Here is a 20,528-nt window from a genome sequence, read left to right as displayed (position 1 = left end):
TTGTTTTCTCCACGGGCACGGGCTCGCGAAGGTTAAACATGCGGCATCTGCTCGAGCGCAACCACGAGAGGCTTCTCAAGTACTACCTGAGGAAATGCCCGAGGCTGTATCGGATCTGCTTCGATCCGAGCGAGGGCAGCCACCGAAAGTCGCGCACGGCTCTCAGGCTCTTGCTCGGACTCGTTCTCGGCCTGCTCGTCTACGCCCTGATCATCGCCGACTTGCAGCTGGACGCATTCGCCGGCCGACTGACCGGCGCCACGCTCGACTTGCTGCTGGCTCTCGGCTGCGCGACCTCGCTCCAAGTAAGGCCGCAAGCGCGCGCGGACAGGAAATGGGCCCACTCTAATCGGACGCGCAGTTCCGGTGCGTGTGCCTGCTGACGATCCCCGGGCTGTTCGGCCGAGCCGGCCGGGGAGCGTTGAAGGCGCTCGCCCTGGGATACGTCGTTGCCGGGCCGATCTCCAACCTGAGCTTCAACGCCAAGGAGGTGATGCGCAGTTTCGGCTGCACCGCTCAGCTCACCTACAATTTGTCCAAAACTAAGTATGATTTGATGCTCCGGCCCTTTCATCAGGTATATCATTACGCGGTGATTATCTCGTGCGGGCGCGCGGGGGCCGGGGCGAAGGCGACACTGCTGTACGCGGCCAACGCGGGCCGGACCACCCAAGTCGACGGCTTTCTGAAAAATGACCGGCGCTATTTGTCGTTTCTCTCCTCGTCCGCTTTTGTCTTATCGACTTTTCGGGCTATTCTCACGGCCGACACGGCGCACAGCCTGCGAGCGCTCTCGAACGATTGTCCCCGCGTCGAGCCGGGCTCGCGGCTCCGATCGCTCTCCGACACCGCGCCGCGTTCCGCCGTGAATCCGCAACGTGCGCTTCACACGCGCAGGCGATGAAGGACATGCGGGACAGGGAGGCCGAGATAAAGGAGGCGATAGGCTCGATAAGCGAGCTCATGGAGCCGCTCGCGGAGGAGATCGAGGCCGAGGACGGCCCGCTGTTTCCGGATTACGAGGAGGGCAGCGCCGAGATCGGCAACGAGACCTCGGCCGCGAGGACGAAACGAGAGCAAATCGCGGACGCCCGGCGCTACGAGGACGGCTACCGGCGTAAGATCTCCAAGAGATGCGAGGCGCAGCTTCAACGCGGATCCGGCAGATGCAGGTAACTCGGTGCAGCCTGCCATTTCGCTGGTCGCGCTGGTCGCGCTGGTCGACTCGAGGAGAACACCTTTGATACGCCACTCGTAAACATTCGTTCCCGACGTTTCGCAATGAAATCGCAGCTGCATTCTTCTAGATTCGATAGGAGCAGTAATTTTTTATCGAAAGAAAAAACGAAAAAAATTCTCATTCCAAGAACAATGTGTTCCGCTAGAAAAATACCGAAAACATAGAACAAAGCTGAGAACTTATTTTTTTCCGAATGCGTATGTATACTTTGCGTTGAATATCCTTTGAAGTCCTCTAACACACTTGTGTATTACGGTAGCACACCAATTCCCAGTACACTCATCGACTCTACACGCGAAAGAGACCATCAAAGGCAGGAATAAAATTCGTCGGACTGTCGCCGCAGTAAAGTTGAAAAGCGGTCGCGCGCGCGCGCGCGCGCACACGCACACGCGCACACAACAGCGTCATAAGCACGCGTGTCGAATCTCGCATTCAAAAGCCTTGCTCCTCGCAATGTCTCGGAACGCCGCGGCGGCGTACTAATGATTGAAATCCAGCTGAAAGGGCAAATTTTCTTTGGAAAAGCGCGCTTTTCTCTCACGCGTCCAAGCAGCAGCATATTTTTGAATTCCTACGGTTTAGGAAAATGTTTGGAGACGCCTATGACAGGTGCTACGAGACAGTGACATGGGTCGCCGGTTGGATGCTCTGCTGGCCTATGAAGCTCACATTTGTCTGCGACATGGCGCGGGCACTCGGCGGCGGCAACATATGCGAGCCAGACGGCCACATCGACGTCGGCATCGGCGAAGGCTACGTAGCTCTGAAAGGTACCCGCGCGAAAGGAGCCGCGCGCGAAAGTCAATGTACGCGAGCTTGTCCCTACGACAGAGACGAGGGCCAGACTGAACGCGAGTCTGAACGATGCGACGATCGAGTTCAAGTTCGAGGCGCGGCGGCTGGCGACGGGCGCGAGCGACGCGGCGCGCGTCGCCAACGACGTGCTCCGCGACTTCGAGGCGCGCAAGCGCCTCTTCGGCGGCCTCGTCGCCGCGATCAAGCGCTGCCTGTCGCTCGTCTTCGTGAAAATCGTCGTCGACGCCTCCAAGTACCATCGCAACTACTTGCGGGAGATCGAGTTCGATAATGTCTACATCACGCCGTACTTCAAGCGAATCGACGCGAGGAGAAAGGCGCGCGGCAGCTTGACGCTGCTGCCGTTGAAAAAACTCGAGAAGAGAGTGTTGATCGATCCGTACAGCTTGACGCAGAGCAAGGCCGAGAAGAGACATTTGATCGGCCAGTCGGCTAAACTCATTCTCGAAGCTATCACCGCCTCGACCTTCATTTTGTTGGACAGATTGTTGTTTGAAGTTCTGGACGTGGTCAAGCGACACGCGCGGATTGATATTACTCAGGTGAATGAGACTGCTTCTGTGCGATTTACGCATATCGCGGATGCAGTTTCTTTCAGTTTTTTTTTTTTTAACCAGTCGAAGAGACAGCGAGATCATCGGAAAGCGATGCTTACGCCGAGCAAGTCATCACTTTTAGGATCTATCCGAGAAATTTCTTATTCTAAATTCTTAGAATTCTAACGATTCACAGCCGTCGTATCGTGACTCAAAATTAGGTTGGGACTTTCAAAAGACTTCCAACAAAACTGTTAGAGAAATTTGGCTTTTTTTTTCTTCTTAGTTTTCTGGGTGGTTTTCTCGGTGGGGAAGATACAGTTTTCAAACAAAAGTTCATCTTTATTCTTGACAATTCGAATTCGTCGTCAAAATCTAACTCATTTTTTCGTAATAACTTACTGACTCATCGATCAACGTTTAATTAATTAAAAAGAAAGCTGTCGCTAATCGTTTAAACATCAAAAGATATTTTATTTAGAAAATCACTGTATGCGAAAAGTAGAATAGGATTTTCGGAATTTCCCAGATTTGAAGATATCAATGCTTAAAACTTTCTCCCAGACTCGCCTCCGAACTTGAGCTTCAATATTATAATATATATTGTAGAACGAAGGAAATTAATTGATGGACGCTCGTCTTCAACAGCATCCACGATTCTATCATCTTTGAAAATTCATTTCCTATTGCTTGACACTAGTTAGCAATTGTACATGCTAATATTTTTAACAAAGAGCAAATTGAATTCGAAAAGAAAGAGAATACAAATACTGAAAATTAAAACAATTTTTTTTCAAGGATGTAAAATATTTCTTCGTTAGAACGGGAGAATTATTTTTTGTTTATTATTAATTTTCTTACATATACAGATTATAATAAAATAAGAACAATGGAGAGAAGGTATAATTCATACATTTTCATAGTTGTATTATTTTCACAGTAGTTTTCTAAAGTAAATTGATGAAGAATTGTGCTTGTACAATTTTTAGGTCATTATTGCTTACTTCGACGTCGATGAGATATTTATTTGCTGGGAATACGCTTGGAAGCTTAGAAAAGTTGATCGGGATGAAACTTTCATTTCCATATTCACCCTAAAAATAAGTTTCACATTGACGATAGATTGAAAATAAAAATGTGAATTTATCATAGAAGGTACTTTTTCGTGTACCTATTACCCTGTTAGCGCATTAACGTACCACGTCCGGTCCGCATTTATCCAAGTCACCTCCGATAGCAGTTATGAAAGGAGCCATAAACATAGTTTTTGTCTTCAAATCACAAGTCGAAGTGTTGACGTTGAGACCCATAGGTACCCGGTAATTTCCAAAAGCATAGCCGTATAATTTTGCTATAATCTGTGATAGAATAGATGAAAGTGCATGCCGATGAATAGATCGGAGCATTAGCTCGGGGAACACTTACTCGGGTGTCTTCGGGAAATTTTTTCAGAACGTCTGCTTTGCATCGCAAAGTGCTGTACGTCGCGTTGATGTAGTTCACGGATATATCGAAAGTATTTTCATCGACGAACTCCCCATTGACGTAAGTCACGTCGACATCTTCGAATTTTATCACTATCGCATACTTCGCAAAGACAAATGATTAAAATGTAAAATGTAAAATTCTCTCCTAAATGTGTATAATATGGCTAGTTAAAGTAGAAAACTCCCGGCGTAACCGGTACATACTGATTGATCCGTCGTATTAATTAAAACTAAAGCAAGTAAGACGTGACCGATGGTAGACAGACTCATAGTGGACTTGAAGTTCGCTCGATTAACCTGTGGATTAAAACTGAGTAGCTCGCTCCGATCGCTAGCGTATTCGTACTTTTTCAGCGGAAACTATAATCTCCATGTGAATCGCGTTATAATTAGAATTACTTTGATAATACAGTGAGTTCATAATGAATACTCATTCAAATAATTCTCGTGCAATGGCTGGTAATGCTCGTTAGCGCGGCAATTACTTGGCGAATAATTAACTTCATCTCAAAGATATATCTCGAATGAATACATTCGTTATAGGGTTACGAAATCAACTACGTTTAAGAAGACAGTACTTGACATGCAGCGCAGCCGATATCGTCGAAGCCGTCGATCATTCGCAAGTCAATATTTTTTCTAGTTCATTTAATACAGTTTTTATTCAAAGATAAAAGTAGGTTAAACCATGTGCAAAAGGAACAAATTCAATGGGAGAAATAACTTTATTTACACTGATTTCGTAAAAACGTGAAAATCTTAGGTTGTCGAGTCGAATAGCCTTGGGAGCGTTCGGTGGCGAACGAAAAACACGGTAGATCTGAAAAATGAAAAAATTGACCGAGCTCGAAATCCTGCGGTTTGGATTTCAGCAAGGTCACCACGACATGTCCGTGGAAGTGGCCGGGCGAGGCTTCGTAGCCAGCCTGATCCGCAGCCTGATCCGCGGCTTCAACGCGAAGCGCCGCATCAAGAGGCTGGTGACGAACGAGGCCTGCCTGCCGCGCGCGAGCCACCTGCCGCGCCACGTCCTCGCCAAGATCTACGGCACGTACGCGGCGATCTGGCTGACGGTCCTGCTGCAGGCCTACAGCGAGCGCTCGCGCCGCACGATCGCGGGCTTCTTCTACCGCAAGCGCGAGAAGCGCCGAGTGCTCTACCTGTACAACGAGACGCTGCGCCGTCGACTAGGCTTCCTGAAGTTCGCGCGCGCGCGCGTCGCCGAGCGCGCGCGGGCGCGCCACCTCGGCGCCGAGTTCGAGCTCGCGTCCGCGCTGAAGCTGCGGCTGCGGTTCCCCGGGTGGCTCGGCTGGCTGGCGCGCTTCGAGTGCGCGCGGGCGCGGTGCGTGGTGTGCGGCGAGGTCGAGGCCTGGCGGGCCGGGCCGGCCCGGGCGCACGAGCGCTGCGCCGCGCGCGACTGCGCGGCGGTGTACTGCCGGGACTGCTGGCGCGACGTGGCTCGGCGCTGCCTGGCGTGCGAGTACGACGCGGACAGCTCGTCGTCGCCCGGCGAGGCGACCGACGGCGACGAGTGACGCGCGCTCGTTAGCCGGACGCGACACGCGACGCGCGGCTAATAAAGCCGGCACCCGAGCCGCGGCGGCGGCTCAGAACAAAGGGGCCGTGCGGACGCGATGAAGCGCGCGCGAGCTTTGCTACTTGGCTGCCTCGGCTGCTTCCTCGCCGCGGTCCTCGGCCAGGAGGGCGCCAAGCGGCTTTACACCACCAAGTATGACAATCTCGATGTCGAGGCGGTCATCAATAATCAGAGGCTGCTCAAAAGCTACGTCGGCTGCCTGCTCGAGAGGAATGCCTGTACCGCCGATGCTGCTGAAATGAGAAGTACGTGTATTTCTTGCTCTCTCTCTCTCTCGCTCTCTCTCTCTCTCTCTCTCTCTCTCTCGATCTATCTATCTCGCTCTTTCTTTTTTCCCGTCGCCTTCTGGCGAAATATACATATATGGGGCTCCAATTAGTTTTATAGGGTCGGCCGCTTGATACACGTGGTACTACAATTTTATAGGCTTTTTACTGCAATAAAATTTTCAAGATTATTGCCCCTTTCATAAAAGGATTCGCTATCGTAAAGTAAAGGATTATACGCTATAAAAGCCCCTGTGATCGTCGAAATAAAAAGAGAGACGCGAAGAAGAAAAAATCTTTTTACGTTTCCTTTATTACGAATCGAAAGTACGAGGCACCGTTTCTTCTTGCTTTGTTAATACGCTTTTACGAAAATTCGTAATCGGTTACCGGGGGACGGCAGGATCTGAAAAAATTGAAATCGGCTCCTTTGATAACTTTTATCAATCTCTGGCAGTGTTATAAATTAGATATCCTGTCAACGCGCTACTCGAAACAGTAATACTTTGCAGTCGTTCTCGAGGTAGATATCGTGATCAATCAGCATTTTTCAAGCATAATTCATTTCTTCTCGCAGCTTTCAAAAGTAGAAGAAAAAATTCGCGAACATTAAAGACAGCCCACCTTCGCGTTCGGTATATATCGACAAAATTGAAAAAGATAAAAAATACCAGTCGATACATCACCTCGTAGCTCTCCCTCTCTCTTTCTCTTTCTCTCTCTCTCTCTCTCTCTCTCCAACAAAAGACATTGTACGTTACGGCGGATAGAAATTTCGCTGGAGGGATAAATTATTCGTCGGCGAAAAATAAATCGCGTCGAATCACGGAATACGAATTAGACAGATCGATTTGCCCCCGCTCATCCTTCATCCTATGATGCACACAGCGGCGAGAATTTTAATTAAAAGCTAACGATTTTTCGTAAGCGCGCACGCGCGCGCACGCGTGCGCTCCTTCTAGGAAGTCTCCCTTGAAGAGGAAGTTATGCGAAACTAATGAGATTTTATTTGAAAATCACGTCTCTCAATCAACGAACGAGAAAAAACTTTTCTCCCTCCCCCGTTTCAATTACATAATCTCATTACGGACTCTCGACCGATCGAAACAAAAAAAACAAAAGAAACTTGTGCACGCAACCACTGACGTAACCATCCTCGGATTTATTTTCGAAGGAAATCTGCCGGACGCGTTGGCCACGAACTGCGGCGGTTGCAGCGAGGCCCAGAAGCGTTTCTCCGACAGAATGTCGCACCACCTGATAGACCGTAGACCCGAGGACTGGGCCATGCTGGAGAAGAAGTACGACCCGACTGGCGATTACCGTCGTCGTTACTTGAAGCAGCAGCAGCAACAGCGGAACAGCGAAGGCGAAGCAACCGAGACGACGATCGCTTCTTCGGCGCAGGACGAGCAGAATATGATATGAGGCGCGTAGGCGGCCTTTTATTTTTGTGCAAAGCACGCGGATGCTCTAACGCCTGTAAAGCTGAAATACACAGAGGAAAATTGAAAGCACGTCGCACGCAGTTGAATCATTCTCTCTCTCTCTCTCTCTAAATAGCCACGGTAAATAAATATAAGCGCGCGAGAGAGAGAGAGAGAGAGAGAGAGCGCGAGAGCGAGAGCTGCCGACACAACTTGGGTGGTCCCGACTGTTTATGGGCCAGTGCGAGGCCAAAGCCAGCAGCAGGCATGGAACTCGCGCTGGGTGGTCTCTCACTCTCTCGCGGCTACCACTACGCGTCGCGCTCTCTCAAACGTCCGCTGCTCACACTAGTTCTACGTGCGCCCATATCTCGTATATTAGAAAAACCTTGACTAATGAGCTTTTGTGTCGAAAACGAGCTACGCCGCGACTGCGCGCGTATGCAAAAGCATATAGGAGCGGAGCGAGGCTCGAAGGCGCCGAGCGGTCGGACCACCCAGCTAGCTAGAGAGCGAGAGAGAGAGAGAGATTTCGCGACGAAGACCACCCAGCGCGAGCCGGACACGACACGCTCTCGCGAGCAGACGTTCTCCGCGGCAATCAATAATTGCAGGACAACGGCGGCAGCTCTGCCGGATTAATTTGAAAAGAGCGCGCGCTAAGCGCGACGCGGGTGGTCGCCGGCACGTCACGTGGGTGGCCTAGTCCAAGCGTCGCGCTCCGCTATTAGCCACCCGAAACGGGCGTCCTTGACGAGAGATCGAAAAGAGGAGCGCGCGCGCGCGAGGCAATCGGATACGGGCGCGCGATGAAATTGCATAGGACTGCTCGCTTACGCGCCGACCACCCAGCCGCGGCTCTTCGCGTCCATTTTTCCGAACGGCGCGAATAGCCGGCGCTGTCAATCTCTCTCTCTCTCTCTCTCTCTCTCTCTCTCTCTCTCTCTCTCTCTCTCTCTCTCTCTCTCTCTCTCTCTCTCTCTCTCTCTCTCTCTCTCCCCCTCCGAGAGCCTTTTCTTTTCTATTTTCACGCGTGAAATCGCTCGCGGGCGAGAGAGAGAAGGAGCACTAAACTGTCGCTCTGGGTGGTCTCTCTCGAGCGCGCGCGCGCGCAGCGCTCTACTCCCTTCGCCCGGAGAAACACGCGCGATCCCCGAGGCTTTTCACGGCTGCGACGGGTCCTTGAATTTACGAGGTCCCGCCGAAAGTTTCCCTTTAAAAACCAAAACCAACAATGCGCTGCCGCCAAGGAATAAACATCACGTCTCGATCTCTCCGTCGGGAATTCTCTCTCTCTCTCTTTCTGTTGGACAAGCGCAATTACACGTAATTGTGAATGCAAAGCCCGTCGTAATACTTAGGTAGCCGCCGAGTGTCGAATGCTCTCAAAAATTCTACCGAAATAAAAATACCGCCGGCGGTCGGCTGCTTCGAGCAGCGTGTAATTATTAAATAACAACTTTTCATTAACGGGCCGAAATGAGAGAGGCATTTTCCTGCCACAGGTACGCGTTGTCGAATGGACCAGGAGGGGGGGGGGGGGGGCAGAGTGAAAACGCTCGGCGTTTAACTGGATAATCCAGGTTAATTGGTCCGCGCTCGCAGCGAAGCAACAGCATCGGCTCTTATCTGCATGGCGTCTTTGTTTTCTTGCATGCATGCAGCAATGCGGTATGTTTTCGGGGCCTCGGCTCGCAGGAACGAGAATGAAGAGATATAGCGGTGGCACATGGTGGGGTGATCGCGCGTGTGGTCCCTGCGAGCCTGCGAGCCAAGTATCCTAGCAACGTTCACGCGCACCGGGCCTCTCGGCGCAGTGTTGTCCCCGACAAAGTTTACCTTAGCGGGGCCCCATCCTATCTAAAAAGACAGAACGAAAGGACGGCACTGCTCTCTCTGTCTCTCTCTCGCGAGCGCGACCGGGAGTGGGGATGATCAAGAAAACGGGAGAGAGAGAGAGCAGCGGGCATGGCCGTGCAGCGCCGCCCTCGCGGAGCGCCAGTCAGTGCAGAGACTCGCTGCCGAGCGAGAAGGTCGTTTTCTTCGAGGAGCTGTCGAGAGTGAGTGCGTGCTGGATAGTGCGTGTTCGCGTGTGTGTGTTCGCTACGGATACGAAGATCGAGCAAGAGACTTGTGCCCGAGCCTCTTTTCTCGTCGGACCAGCTGAGCGGAAAGCAAGTTATCGGCAACCGGGCAAATGCACGAGGGACCATGGTCGCTGCGTCCGGCCCTTCAGGGATCCTAGCGGGACGCCCCTCCTCGCAGCAACAACGCCAGGAGGCTAGCAGTAGCAGCAGCAGCGGCAACAACAACAACAACAACAACAACAACAACAATAACACTAGCAGCAACAAGATCGGCAAGCAGCGGCTGGACGACAAGAGGCATGAGTCGGATCTGTACGTCAGGCCCAGCTGGACTGACGCTACTATCGCTCTCGATCAGCTTGAAAAGGTAATTTGTTAATCGATAGTTGCCCTCCTCACCAAACGTCGCTGTCACCGCTCTCGGCTCACACACGCGTTTTATTAGCACACGTGCATTCGTGCCTGCTGCATACGCAGACCACGTTTTCCACCCGCTCGACGCTTTATATATCGCGTGCGTGTGCGTGGGTATGTGAGATTAAAGGCCGCCGCCACGAGTGAGTGAGTGAGAGAGAGAGAGAGAGAGAGAGAGAGAGAGAGAGAGAGAGCGAGCTAATAATAAATAGCCGCAGCTTTGGAGTAGAGAAGCCCGCGCAGGAGAGCGAGACAGAAAGTACGTGCGCTTTGAACGTTTTCGAGGGGAGCACCAGCGCCGGTAGCAGCAGCGGCAGCAGTCCGCCCGAAGCCGCACTCCTGAGCGATGGAAAATGCTTGGAAAAAGCCGCGGGGTGCAATGCCGTGCACGCGCTTTTGAAGACTCTGCTTCCACGCCCAACGCCAGACTACTATCTATCCCATTGGTCTACCTGCTTTTCTTTCTCGGGACGTGAGCTACAGTTGCGGACACCTTTTCTACGTGCATGGGAGGTCGCCCATCAGAGAAGACCTGACGTCGATGACGACGACGACGACGACGAACGAGCGTCGGTTTTTCTTTGGCTCGGCCGTTCCTCTTCCGCGCCGTATTCAATTGCTGGCTTTGCAATGTACCATGATGATGATTGGTCAAAAGAGATCGCCGGTATATACCGAGTATGCAGCATCCCTCTTCAATCTATAATGCCAGAGAGCTCTGGGAATATTTTTGATTTGCCCGAAGGGGGTTAATTGGAAGGAGATTGCCATAAGTATGCCCAGAGAGAGAACCAGCTTGATTGATTTTTAATGAGCGCCGCTCATTATCTCTCTTTCGTTTCGTTGCTGCAAGGTTGGAGAACGTTTCTCTATTTTTGGCGTCGGCGCTGAACGTTCAACAATTTGCAACGTTCCACGATTTGCAAGTAAACAAATAGTTGAACAACGAATCGGAGCGGCGATCGTATCGCGCAACAAAGTGTCGAGAAAAGCAATGGCAATTAAGCATAAAAGGCGCTAGCGGAAAGCGTAATATAACGCTCCGCAGCGCGTTTGAGAAAGTACATGCTTGAAATAACTATATAGTAAGGTAGAGAGAAGAGGAGAGATCTCAATCAAGGATCTCGCTCGCTCTCTGGCTCTCTGGCTCTCTGGCTCTCTGGCTCTCTGGCTCTCTGGCGCGGCGCTTCAATAGAGTCATCAACGTCACAGCGGCATCCGAGATACCTACCTTATCAACCCGACCGTTTTATAGTCCCATTTTGTTTGCTCCCTTCTTCGTAATCACTTACTTTTGTCGGCATGCAAAAACAATAGCTGCTGGCATTCTTTGTATCTCTCATTAGTCGTGTCGTTATGATTTAATTACCGCTCCGATGACGTGCATGAAACGCTCGGTTTGACGCTGCTGCGCTCCTTCGTAAATGAACAATTGCAATTTATTTATGCCGACGATTGAATCGTTTGCCTGGTTCATCGAATAACAATCGTTCGCCTCACAATCAAAGCTTCTTTTCGGCTTAATTACCATGAGTTTTTTTGTTGTTGCCATAATTAATACAGCGGAGGTAACAAACGACTCGTATATTCATGATGTGCGAATTTTTATTAAGCCGGCGCGCTCATTAAGTCGCTACATTTATTGCTTGCCTTCTGGAACATTCTAGTTAGTCCTTCCGTTCGTTTTATAACTATATTGCAGCGGCGAACCCTTTTCGCGCATCTTCGGCGCTAATTTAGTAGTGTCTAGGCTGGCTTGTTCGCATGTTTTCTTTTATAAGTGCAATCGATCAATGTGCCGATTTTCTTGAATGGGTCGATCGAAAACTCGCGCACCTTGATCTGGCTATAATTGGCAGGTAGCCATGGGATTCGTCCAGATAACTCGAAAATTCGATTTTAGAACAAGAAACGCCGAAACGGATCTGCAGCCGAGAGGAAAGCGAAAAAGTCGCGGCGCAAGTGGGCTAATAATCACGAGCAGCAATCGCACGGCTGCACACAACGACGTCATAATAGAGATGTCTCTCCCGCTTGCGTTCCGGGTATAATTGTCGATATAAACTGCATTAGCGCTGCTTTCCTCGTTTTACTTGATATTCCCTCTTCGACCAGTCGACCTGGCTTTGGCCATAACGACGAGCGCGGAGAGCGAGAGAAAAAGGAAAGCAGCAACCAGCTCCTCTTGCCTATACCTATAAGGTATGCGCGGGGAATGCAGAAAATGCAGTCCCGCTGGTGCGCGATGGAAGTTTTCCTCTCGCTCGTTGGTTACGGTACACGCGCGCGTACGTACAGAAGAATCGAGGCATAGCATGTAAACAAAGCTCCCTTTGGGGGTTAATTGTACGCGTTGAAAAAGAGACGTGTCCGTCCATACAAGGCTCGGCTCTCCGTGCGCGCCACGAGTGTTTTGCAGCCGCAGCCGCGACAGAGAGAGAGAGAGAGAGAGTCGGCTAAAACCCGCGCGTGAGCGGAGGGGCGCGTAAGACGGAAGGACGTTTACAATACACGTGGACCCATACATGAGCGACGCGGCTAAAGTTACCACGTTCGATAACGAGAGGCCAAAACGCAACAACAGCAGCAGCAGCAACAACAACAACAATAACATAACATGATCGCTTGTGTATTTGTTTGCAGGGCAAAGCAGAGGGACAGAGGTCAGTGGTATGGATACGAGCGAGGCTACAAGAAGAGTTATCGCAGTTGGGCAGCTTCTTGCAGCGCCACCCGGGCAAGACCCTCTTCGTCGCGGTGGTAGCACTGGCGACCTTTTGCGTGGCCTTGAAATCTGTCAGCGTGCACAGTCGCGCCGAGCAACTGTGGGTCCAGGGTAAGCACACTCTTATCTTCGTCTGTCTTCTCCTCTTCTTCGTCGTCGCTGCCGCCGCCGCAGACGTAGCCGCCGCCGCACACGCGCGTATACTTTCAGGAAATCCGGCGATGCGGGCTAACACAAGCTGCAGTGCTTACATCTTCATTAGCCGCCGCCGGTGGCTCGCGCGCGCGAGCACGGAGAAAGAGAATAAAAGGAGCGAAAGAGAGGGGGGGGGAGTAAAAAAGACGGGGAGGGACGAGAGAGTCAGAAAAGCGTCCTGCAGCAGCAGCAGCAGCAGCAAAGCAGTCCAAAGACCCACCGGGAATCTGCTGTTGTTGCACCGACGTTGGACGTATGGACGGACGATCGCTCTCGCAACACAGTGACGCTCAACTCACGACTAACTGGCGGGCGCGCGCGCGCATACACACGCACACACACACACAGAGACACACACCTTTTTTCTTCCTCGGAAATCTCTCTCAGCCCCTTTCACTCGCGCTCGAATTCTCTCCTTTGCGCAATTCGGTCCAGCTGATGACTTTACGCGCGCTCCGCCACTTTTTTTCCACTTTCTACGTCTCGCTAGGATATTTAGAGCGAGAGAGCGAGAGAGAGAGAGAGAGAGATCGCGGTCACGCGCTCCTTCGGAATCTCAATGCAAAAAGCAACAAGAGACTATTTGCTTTGCTCTCATTCGAATCGTACGCGAGAGAGAGAGAGAGAGAGAGAGAGAGAGAGAGAGAGAGGGAGAGAGAGAGAGAAAGGGAGAGAGAAAGAGAGAAAGAGAGAACGACGACGTTGATTGCACGTGACGTAACGTTGCTTTTCAAACACGCGCGCGATATGTTTGTCAAACAAATTTGTCTTGCGCGCAAACAAAGACAACTGATTGACCGCCGCTATTTTGACTTTTTTTGGCAAAACGCCTCTTGCTTTTATTTAAAAAAAAAATAGAGATATACATTTGAGCGTCACTGAGATTGGACGGAGAGAGCCTCGGTTCCGGTGAATGGTCGCTGTGGGTGGCCCGCCTCGGTTCTCTCGTGCGCCATGGCAAAGCCAGTATATGCCCTCCCCTCTCCTCTCTTCTTTCTATCATTCTAAGACTACATCTCTCTCTTTCTCTCTCTGCGCGAGTATCTATATATCGAAGTTTTTCCGAAAATAATCTTCTTGGAAAAGCGTGAATTCTTGACCTCGCTCTGTGGGCTTATATACCTTGCGTAGAACGTCAATATAAATCGGCTTTTCCCGCTGTGAGCAGACCGACCGGCGGAGATAGAGAAGGAAGGGTTGAGAACCTTCGACGCGCACGCGACTCTGGTGGTCCTACGATACGGACCGCCTGAGCTGAGCTCTCTCTCTCTCTCTCTCAGCGGTTATTTCGTTTTTTTTTCTCCTCTCTCTCTGCTTCTTCTTCGTCTTCCTCTTCTTTTTTCCTTTTTCATCCATCGAGAGAAGGCAAAAACGAGGGAAATAAACTAGATGCGTTCGTTGCTTCGATTTTTTTTGTCTAAATGAAAAATTGATACATCGCAGAGGGAGGCAGATTGGAGCGCGAGCTGAGGTACGCCACCGAAAACCTTGGCGAGCCAGCGACGTCCACTCATCAGTTGGTCATACAGACTCCTCGTGACCACGACGCGAATATCCTACATGCTAACGCCCTCAAGGAACACCTCGCCGTCCTTAAGATCGCTACCCAGGTGAACGTTCGACTAGGCGACACGTAAGTTCCTTCTTTTTCTACGCAACCAATTGAGACCTCAAACATTCCTTCGTTTCTTTTTCTCCTTGATAGATGATAACTAATGAAGGTGCTTCTTTTTTACAGCATTTGGAGGCTCAATGACTTGTGCTATGCGCCGGCCGGGCCCAACTTCGAGATACACTACATCGACCAGGTATGCGAGCACGCGTAAAAGTTCTCCTTTTTCACTTTTTTTTTGCGTGCGCGTTGAGAAACAAGATGATTCATCGATTTCTTCTCTTTTTTGGACAGATTTTCGATAGCGTGACCCCTTGTGCCATCATCACACCCCTCGATTGCTTCTGGGAGGGTAGCCAGCTACTCGGGCCAAAAGATCCCATTCGCATACCGTAAGTGTCACTGGATATACCGATTTTGATGGAGGGCAATTGATACTCTCTTGCACTCGTGCTGCTGATCGCAACTTTGCGGTATAGGCAATTAGAAGGGAATTCGATTCTAATGGACGCACGGGGGCATACATACTTTTTTTGAAATGAGAGGGTTAATGGACCGGGTGACTCTTGAAATTTGATCATCTCGAGTTTCTTGTAGTTTGGTTTATCTGGCGATAGTTAGCAAATTGATGTTTTTATTATCAATGTTTGTGAAGCTGCGTGTTTTTTTATACTGGAGTCTTTGTCATTGGGGTTATACGATCAAAATACATTGTTTTTGCTCGGCCTAGAATGAATTTAATATTACATTTGAGCTTTGGATCGAGATGAGTCATTACAGTTTCAAATTATTTAAAGTTGAAATTAAAATGTTTTCCGTTAGGCTAATTTACGGTGCACTGATGACGGGCAACTAAGTTTCTTTAAGTAAATTCCTTAAAAATAAAATTAACCGAGCAAAATGTATTTGTGTCACAGCGGTTTAGAAAAAGACCCACCAGTAAAATGGACAAACCTTAATCCAATGAAGATGGTCGAAAAGATCAAGAAGTTAAATTTCACCTTCCCATACGCAACGCTCGAGGATTTCATGAAGCGCGCAGGCATAACAAACGGCTACCAGAGCAAGCCGTGCCTCAACCCTCAAGATCCCGAGTGCCCGGAAACAGCACCAAACAAAAATTCCGCATACCCACCAGACATCGGACAAGAATTAACGGGTGGTTGTTACGGTTTCGCCGCCAAATACATGCACTGGCCTGAAGAGCTGCTGGTCGGCGGTGCCAAGCGCAACAAGAGCGGTTATCTTACTAGCGCAGCTGCGCTTCAAACTGTCATTCAACTGATGGGCGAACGCGAGCTTTACGATTTCTACTCGTTGAACTACAAAGTTCACAATGTCGGCTGGTCCACGGAAAAAGCTGCTTATGTGCTCGACAAGTGGCAGCGTTCCTTTACAAAGGCACTCAAGGCCGCGCAAAACAACAGCGAACCAGTGAGATACGATCTTTACGCTTTCAGTACGACCACGATGAACGACGTTCTCGGTGCGTACAGTAAGCTCGATGTTCTCAAGGTGGTCATTGGCTGCGTGCTTATGGTAAGTTTTTAACTATTAGTTTCAGGTTATTGTTTGCACGAGTAATTCCTAACACAGACAAATTTTTTCAGGTTGCATACGCTGGCTTCGCTCACTATCGTTGTAAAGATCTGGTGCGTTCGCAGTCTGGAGTAGCGATGGCAGGAGTGATGCTTGCAGTTGCTAGTTTAGCAGCAGGTCTGGGCTTTTGTACTTTGCTGGGTATTCCCTTCAATGCGGCGAGTACACAGATAGTGCCATTCCTTAGCTTAGGCTTGGCTGTGCAAGACATGTTCCTGCTGACGCACACCTACGCCGAATTATCGGTAAACGAAGTGCCGAGTAATCTCCAGACCGGTGTGGTATTGAAACGAACCGGTCTGTCGATTCTATTGACTAGTCTGTGCAACGTCGCTACTTTCTTCGCCGCCGCGATGATTCCAATTCCAGCGATGCGCGTTTTCTGCCTTCAAGCTGGAATTTTATTATTGTTTAATCTCGCTGCTACATTGCTGGTTTTTCCAGCTATGATCAGTCTTGATTTACGTCGAAGACGCTCGGGGCGCTCGGATATTTTCTGTTGCTGTCTGCCGGCTCTTGCTGAACCAAAGCGCAGTGTTTCGAAACCAAGACACACCGCTGAGCAGCAAGTGCTAACGAAGAAATCCAAATTAGTGCAGCAGCAGCAACAGCAGCAACAACAAAGTGAGAACTGGACGGAATCAGCGGAGAATTCAAGTTTGACGGGTTGTTCGCAGGACGACTGCTTATCGTTTTCGCTCACTCGACTTGTGTCAAAATACTACGCACCATTCATCACCTCGTCGCCAACGAAAACCTTCGGCGTGTTGATCCTAATCGTGATATTCATCGGTAGTGCGTACGAGGCAATGCGAATTGACGATGGTCTCGAGCTTGCCGATCTCGTGCCAGCTCACTCGGACGAACATGCCTTCCTTGCGGCTCAAAGTCGACATTTTGGTTTCTACAACATGTTCGCCGTGACTGGTCGTGATTTTGATTACCCGAATCACCAGAGGCTACTCTATGATTATCACGATGCTTTTGTCAGAGTGAAGAACGTTGTAAAGAATGACAACGGTGGTTTGTCCGAATTCTGGCTTGGCCTTTTCCGCAACTGGCTGATCAATTTACAACGAGCATTCGACAGAGATTTTACAAACAACTGCATCACCTCCGAAGGTTGGCACATGAACGCCACCGACGAGGCTGTACTAGCCTACAAGCTTCTCGTGCAAACCGGCGACGTTGATAACCCAGTCGACAAGTCACTCGTAACTCAAGTGAGACTTGTCAACTCCGAGGGCATAATCAATCCACACGCGTTTTATAACTATTTAAGTGCGTGGGTAGCCAATGACGCATTAGCTTACGGCGCTTCGCTGGCGAACTTACGACCGGAGCCAATCTCGTGGACTTACACGAAGGAATTCGAGTTGAAGATTCCCAAAAGTTCACCCATCGAGTACGCACAGATGCCGTTCTACCTATACAAACTCAGCAATACCGCTGACATCACTCAGCTTATCGCTAGTGTGCGTGCCGTTTGCCGGAAATTCGAGGAAAGGGGATTGCCTAATTTCCCCTCGGGTATTCCCTTCGTGTTCTGGGAACAATATATGGATCTGAGGAGTTGCCTCGGGATCGCTCTATTAGCTGCTCTCGGCGCATGCGTCTTCGTTGTTGGCATTCTTTTGCTCAACTTTTGGGCGGCGATTTTCGTTGGGGTTGCACTGACTGGTGCTATTCTGCAGCTCGTGGGAATTATGGGTCTCTCGGGGATCAAGCTTAGCGCCGTCACGGCTGTATTATTGGTCCTCAGCATTGGAATTGCTGTGCGTTTTACCGTGCACATCTGTTTGGTAAATATGATTTCTTGTCTATTTATAATTTCTAGGAAAAAAACTTTTCTATTTGAACTTTACTGACCATTTCTTATTGTTATTATTTTACAGAGTTTCATAACGAGTGTTGGCAGTCGCGATCGTCGAGTACGACTGGCATTGGAGCACATGTGTGCTCCATTGATCCACGGAGCGGCGACGACACTTTTGGCAGCGATGATGCTCGGGTTCTCCGAATTCGAGTTCATCGTTCGTCACTTCGTCTTGGTCCTCGTCAGCCTCATAGGCGTGAGCCTTGTCAACGGACTTTTCTTCTTCCCCATTCTACTGTCACTAATCGGTCCGGCTGCGGAAGTAATACCGAACGAACATCCGGATCGCATTTCCACTCCCACGCCGCCAGCCTCGCCCATTCCTCGAAGGCGCTCATCTTCTAAGCCCCCGGCCCCGCCCAAACGGCTGCAGCATCGTATCTACGAGTCCCCGGTACACAGTGAACCTTCTTCCGGTGGACTTACAACGATTATCGAAGAACCAAATTCTTGGTGTAGCCAGCAAGAATCTTGTATCATAGTACAGCCGGAAGTTAAGGTCGAAACGTCGACGTGCGCTAATCAGGTTTGTAGAGCTTCCGTGTTTTTGCTATTTTAGGAAGTTCCGTGATACTTTAGCGTGTTGACATGACTAATGTGCGTTCTGTTTTTCTTTTTTCCCTTGCCTACTAACAGAATTGTAGCGGATCAGATTCGAGCGGCTCTAGTCGAACATCGCCAGTACCACCGCCATCACACATCACTACTAAAGTCACCGCAACCGTTACTGCCAAGATCGAGGTTCACACCCCGCTATCTCGTGAGTATTATCTTTTTGGTTTGATTTTTGGTTTTTTGCTTCTTTACAATTATTAAGAGACTGGGTTGTTGATGGCTTGCGTATCATTGATGTTACAGGAAGCAGTCGCAGCGATAAATGTCGACACTCGTCGAGCAATAGGTCTCGAAGCTCGAGGTGCACGACATTAGTGAACACGGCCGAGTCATCAGGTTCGAGCTCCGAGCCGGACTCTGACACCAGCTATAACAAGAATAAGACCAGCACGCGTTAATTTCTGAACTTTTCTGCGTGGAATATTTACTTACTCTTTGATCTTAAATGAGAACTTGCGACTGACACGTTTTATGATTACTATTACTATTATTATTATTATTACTTTTATTATTACTTATTATTTGAGTCTTCCTCGTCCGAGCGCGTTGTCATAGTTTTAGCGCGTTATATGTACTTATCTGTTGGCATTCAAAGAGTGAAAGAGAAATAGATTTTCTCTATTGAGAGCTTGAAAAAAACTAAATTCGTTGCAATATATTAAGTGTAAAAACGAGTGAGGGAGACTCGAATGACTTTTTTGCGTTCTAAAAATTTTATACGCTATACGGACACTTCTAGTTGAACGACGAAAAGTATTACATGACTAAGAATTAATATTTCACTTGAGCGTAATATTATTATGATTATCCGAGATTAATCTTGGAACGAGAGACTAGAAAAAAACCGGCCAAATGTAAGTTCCTCAATATATTTTTTTTCCTTTCTTTTCGTAAAAACGTGTGCACATTTCACCCGACTTTTGCGGAACGAAGCTATTAAATGTCTGAAAGCATTTTTTTGTCATTGAGATTGACTCAATTACTGTAAATAATTTTGTTTTATCGCGAATCGCGAATGAGTGGTGCGAGACTAGTTCAATTTGTTACCAATGGCAGTGTGAGCTTTAAAAAATCTCTAAGACGAACGACACTGCGGTAGAGATTCTACGCATTCTAAAATTGATCATCAAGAGTTTGAGCACCATATTTATTTTATTATTTTCCAACAGCATTAAACTGTAATATGTATTGTGTGAGTGTACGATTTTGAATTTTGAGTAATTTATTATTTATTTTAGAGTTATCCTGTGAATTACGAGATAGAAACTTTGCCTCTTCTCGTGATTCAAACGACCTGTCATCTAAATACCACTAGAGTATTTAAAAAGAAATCAACTTGATAAACTCTGTAATGTCATATATTTTTCGCATTGTTTTCGTGCGATTTGTAAAAAGTTTTTAATTATTTATATTGCACTATAACAAAATAAATATTTGCGAAGTCGACGATTAATTTAACTGAAATTTTACTATTGTATAGGTGAAGAAATGAGCAATCGACGCCTAAAAGCTGTATAAATATGTAATGTAATATATTTTATACATATAGAGTTATATATATTATGATACTCATGGTAAGATGTAAAATTTTTCATTTTTCTCGAGATAGGAAAACAAACTGCGTTTAATGGAAAAAATCCACTATTCAATTGTCATTTTGATATGAAAACCTGAAATAACATCAAGTCATTTTTTGTATACAACGCTTAGCTTGTAATTGTGTTATTTAAACGGGAAAAAAAGAAGTCCTATATGATAAGACTAATCATTTAAAGTCGTTCCAGACTTTGTATAGAGAGAAACTCTTGCGTTGATTGCAATGTAAGCATGATGGGAAAAATAGTCAATTATTCCCTTGTATTAACTTAATAAGTGCTATAAATTTACAACGAAACAAGAAAAATAGTTAAATGCGCCAAACTTAATTTTTGTATAACGTTGTCGCGCGGCCTCGTTTTTTTATATTGTACATAATAAACAATGACGTTGTAATAAATGTAACGAACAATTTATTAATAGCAGTTTAGTCATTC

At 48.4% G+C, this 20,528-nt stretch overlaps 4 protein-coding genes across 4 annotated transcripts; 3 read left to right on the top strand and 1 right to left on the bottom strand.

Moving 5' to 3' along the window:
- The first annotated feature begins 38 nt into the window (after nucleotides 1-38).
- Nucleotides 39-5,617, top strand: LOC131663588 (protein sneaky). Its single transcript, XM_058934063.1, has 6 exons — nucleotides 39-305; nucleotides 362-873; nucleotides 921-1,172; nucleotides 1,826-2,013; nucleotides 2,075-2,601; nucleotides 4,955-5,617. The coding sequence occupies exons 1-6, from the start codon at nucleotides 39-41 to the stop codon at nucleotides 5,615-5,617; spliced, it is 2,409 nt and encodes an 802-aa protein (XP_058790046.1).
- On the bottom strand, nucleotides 3,396-4,784 carry LOC131663611 (uncharacterized). The gene is made up of 4 exons (XM_058934094.1): nucleotides 4,287-4,784; nucleotides 4,021-4,182; nucleotides 3,795-3,953; nucleotides 3,396-3,689 (listed from the first exon to the last, which is right to left on the bottom strand). Exons 1-4 carry the CDS (start codon nucleotides 4,350-4,352, stop codon nucleotides 3,543-3,545), a joined length of 534 nt encoding a protein of 177 aa, XP_058790077.1. The 5' UTR covers nucleotides 4,353-4,784; the 3' UTR covers nucleotides 3,396-3,542.
- Nucleotides 5,567-7,562, top strand: LOC131663612 (ejaculatory bulb-specific protein 3-like). The gene is made up of 2 exons (XM_058934095.1): nucleotides 5,567-5,924; nucleotides 7,120-7,562. The coding sequence occupies exons 1-2, from the start codon at nucleotides 5,717-5,719 to the stop codon at nucleotides 7,371-7,373; spliced, it is 462 nt and encodes a 153-aa protein (XP_058790078.1). The 5' UTR covers nucleotides 5,567-5,716; the 3' UTR covers nucleotides 7,374-7,562.
- Nucleotides 7,563-8,949: 1,387 nt separating this feature from the next.
- LOC131663609 (protein patched) lies at nucleotides 8,950-20,495 on the top strand. Its single transcript, XM_058934092.1, has 10 exons — nucleotides 8,950-9,826; nucleotides 12,517-12,709; nucleotides 14,237-14,426; nucleotides 14,532-14,601; nucleotides 14,700-14,797; nucleotides 15,323-15,944; nucleotides 16,016-17,806; nucleotides 17,900-18,406; nucleotides 18,517-18,640; nucleotides 18,739-20,495. Exons 1-10 carry the CDS (start codon nucleotides 9,584-9,586, stop codon nucleotides 18,891-18,893), a joined length of 3,993 nt encoding a protein of 1,330 aa, XP_058790075.1. The 5' UTR covers nucleotides 8,950-9,583; the 3' UTR covers nucleotides 18,894-20,495.
- The last annotated feature ends 33 nt before the right edge of the window (nucleotides 20,496-20,528 follow it).

The sequence above is a fragment of the Phymastichus coffea genome, unplaced genomic scaffold, assembly GCF_024137745.1.
Source record: "Phymastichus coffea isolate CEN01 unplaced genomic scaffold, Cenicafe_Pcof_1.1 PCOF00036, whole genome shotgun sequence".
In the NCBI taxonomy this organism is placed as follows: Eukaryota; Metazoa; Arthropoda; class Insecta; order Hymenoptera; family Eulophidae; genus Phymastichus; species Phymastichus coffea.
Note: the sequence above shows the minus strand (reverse complement) of the source record. Positions and strands in the feature narration are given on the sequence as shown.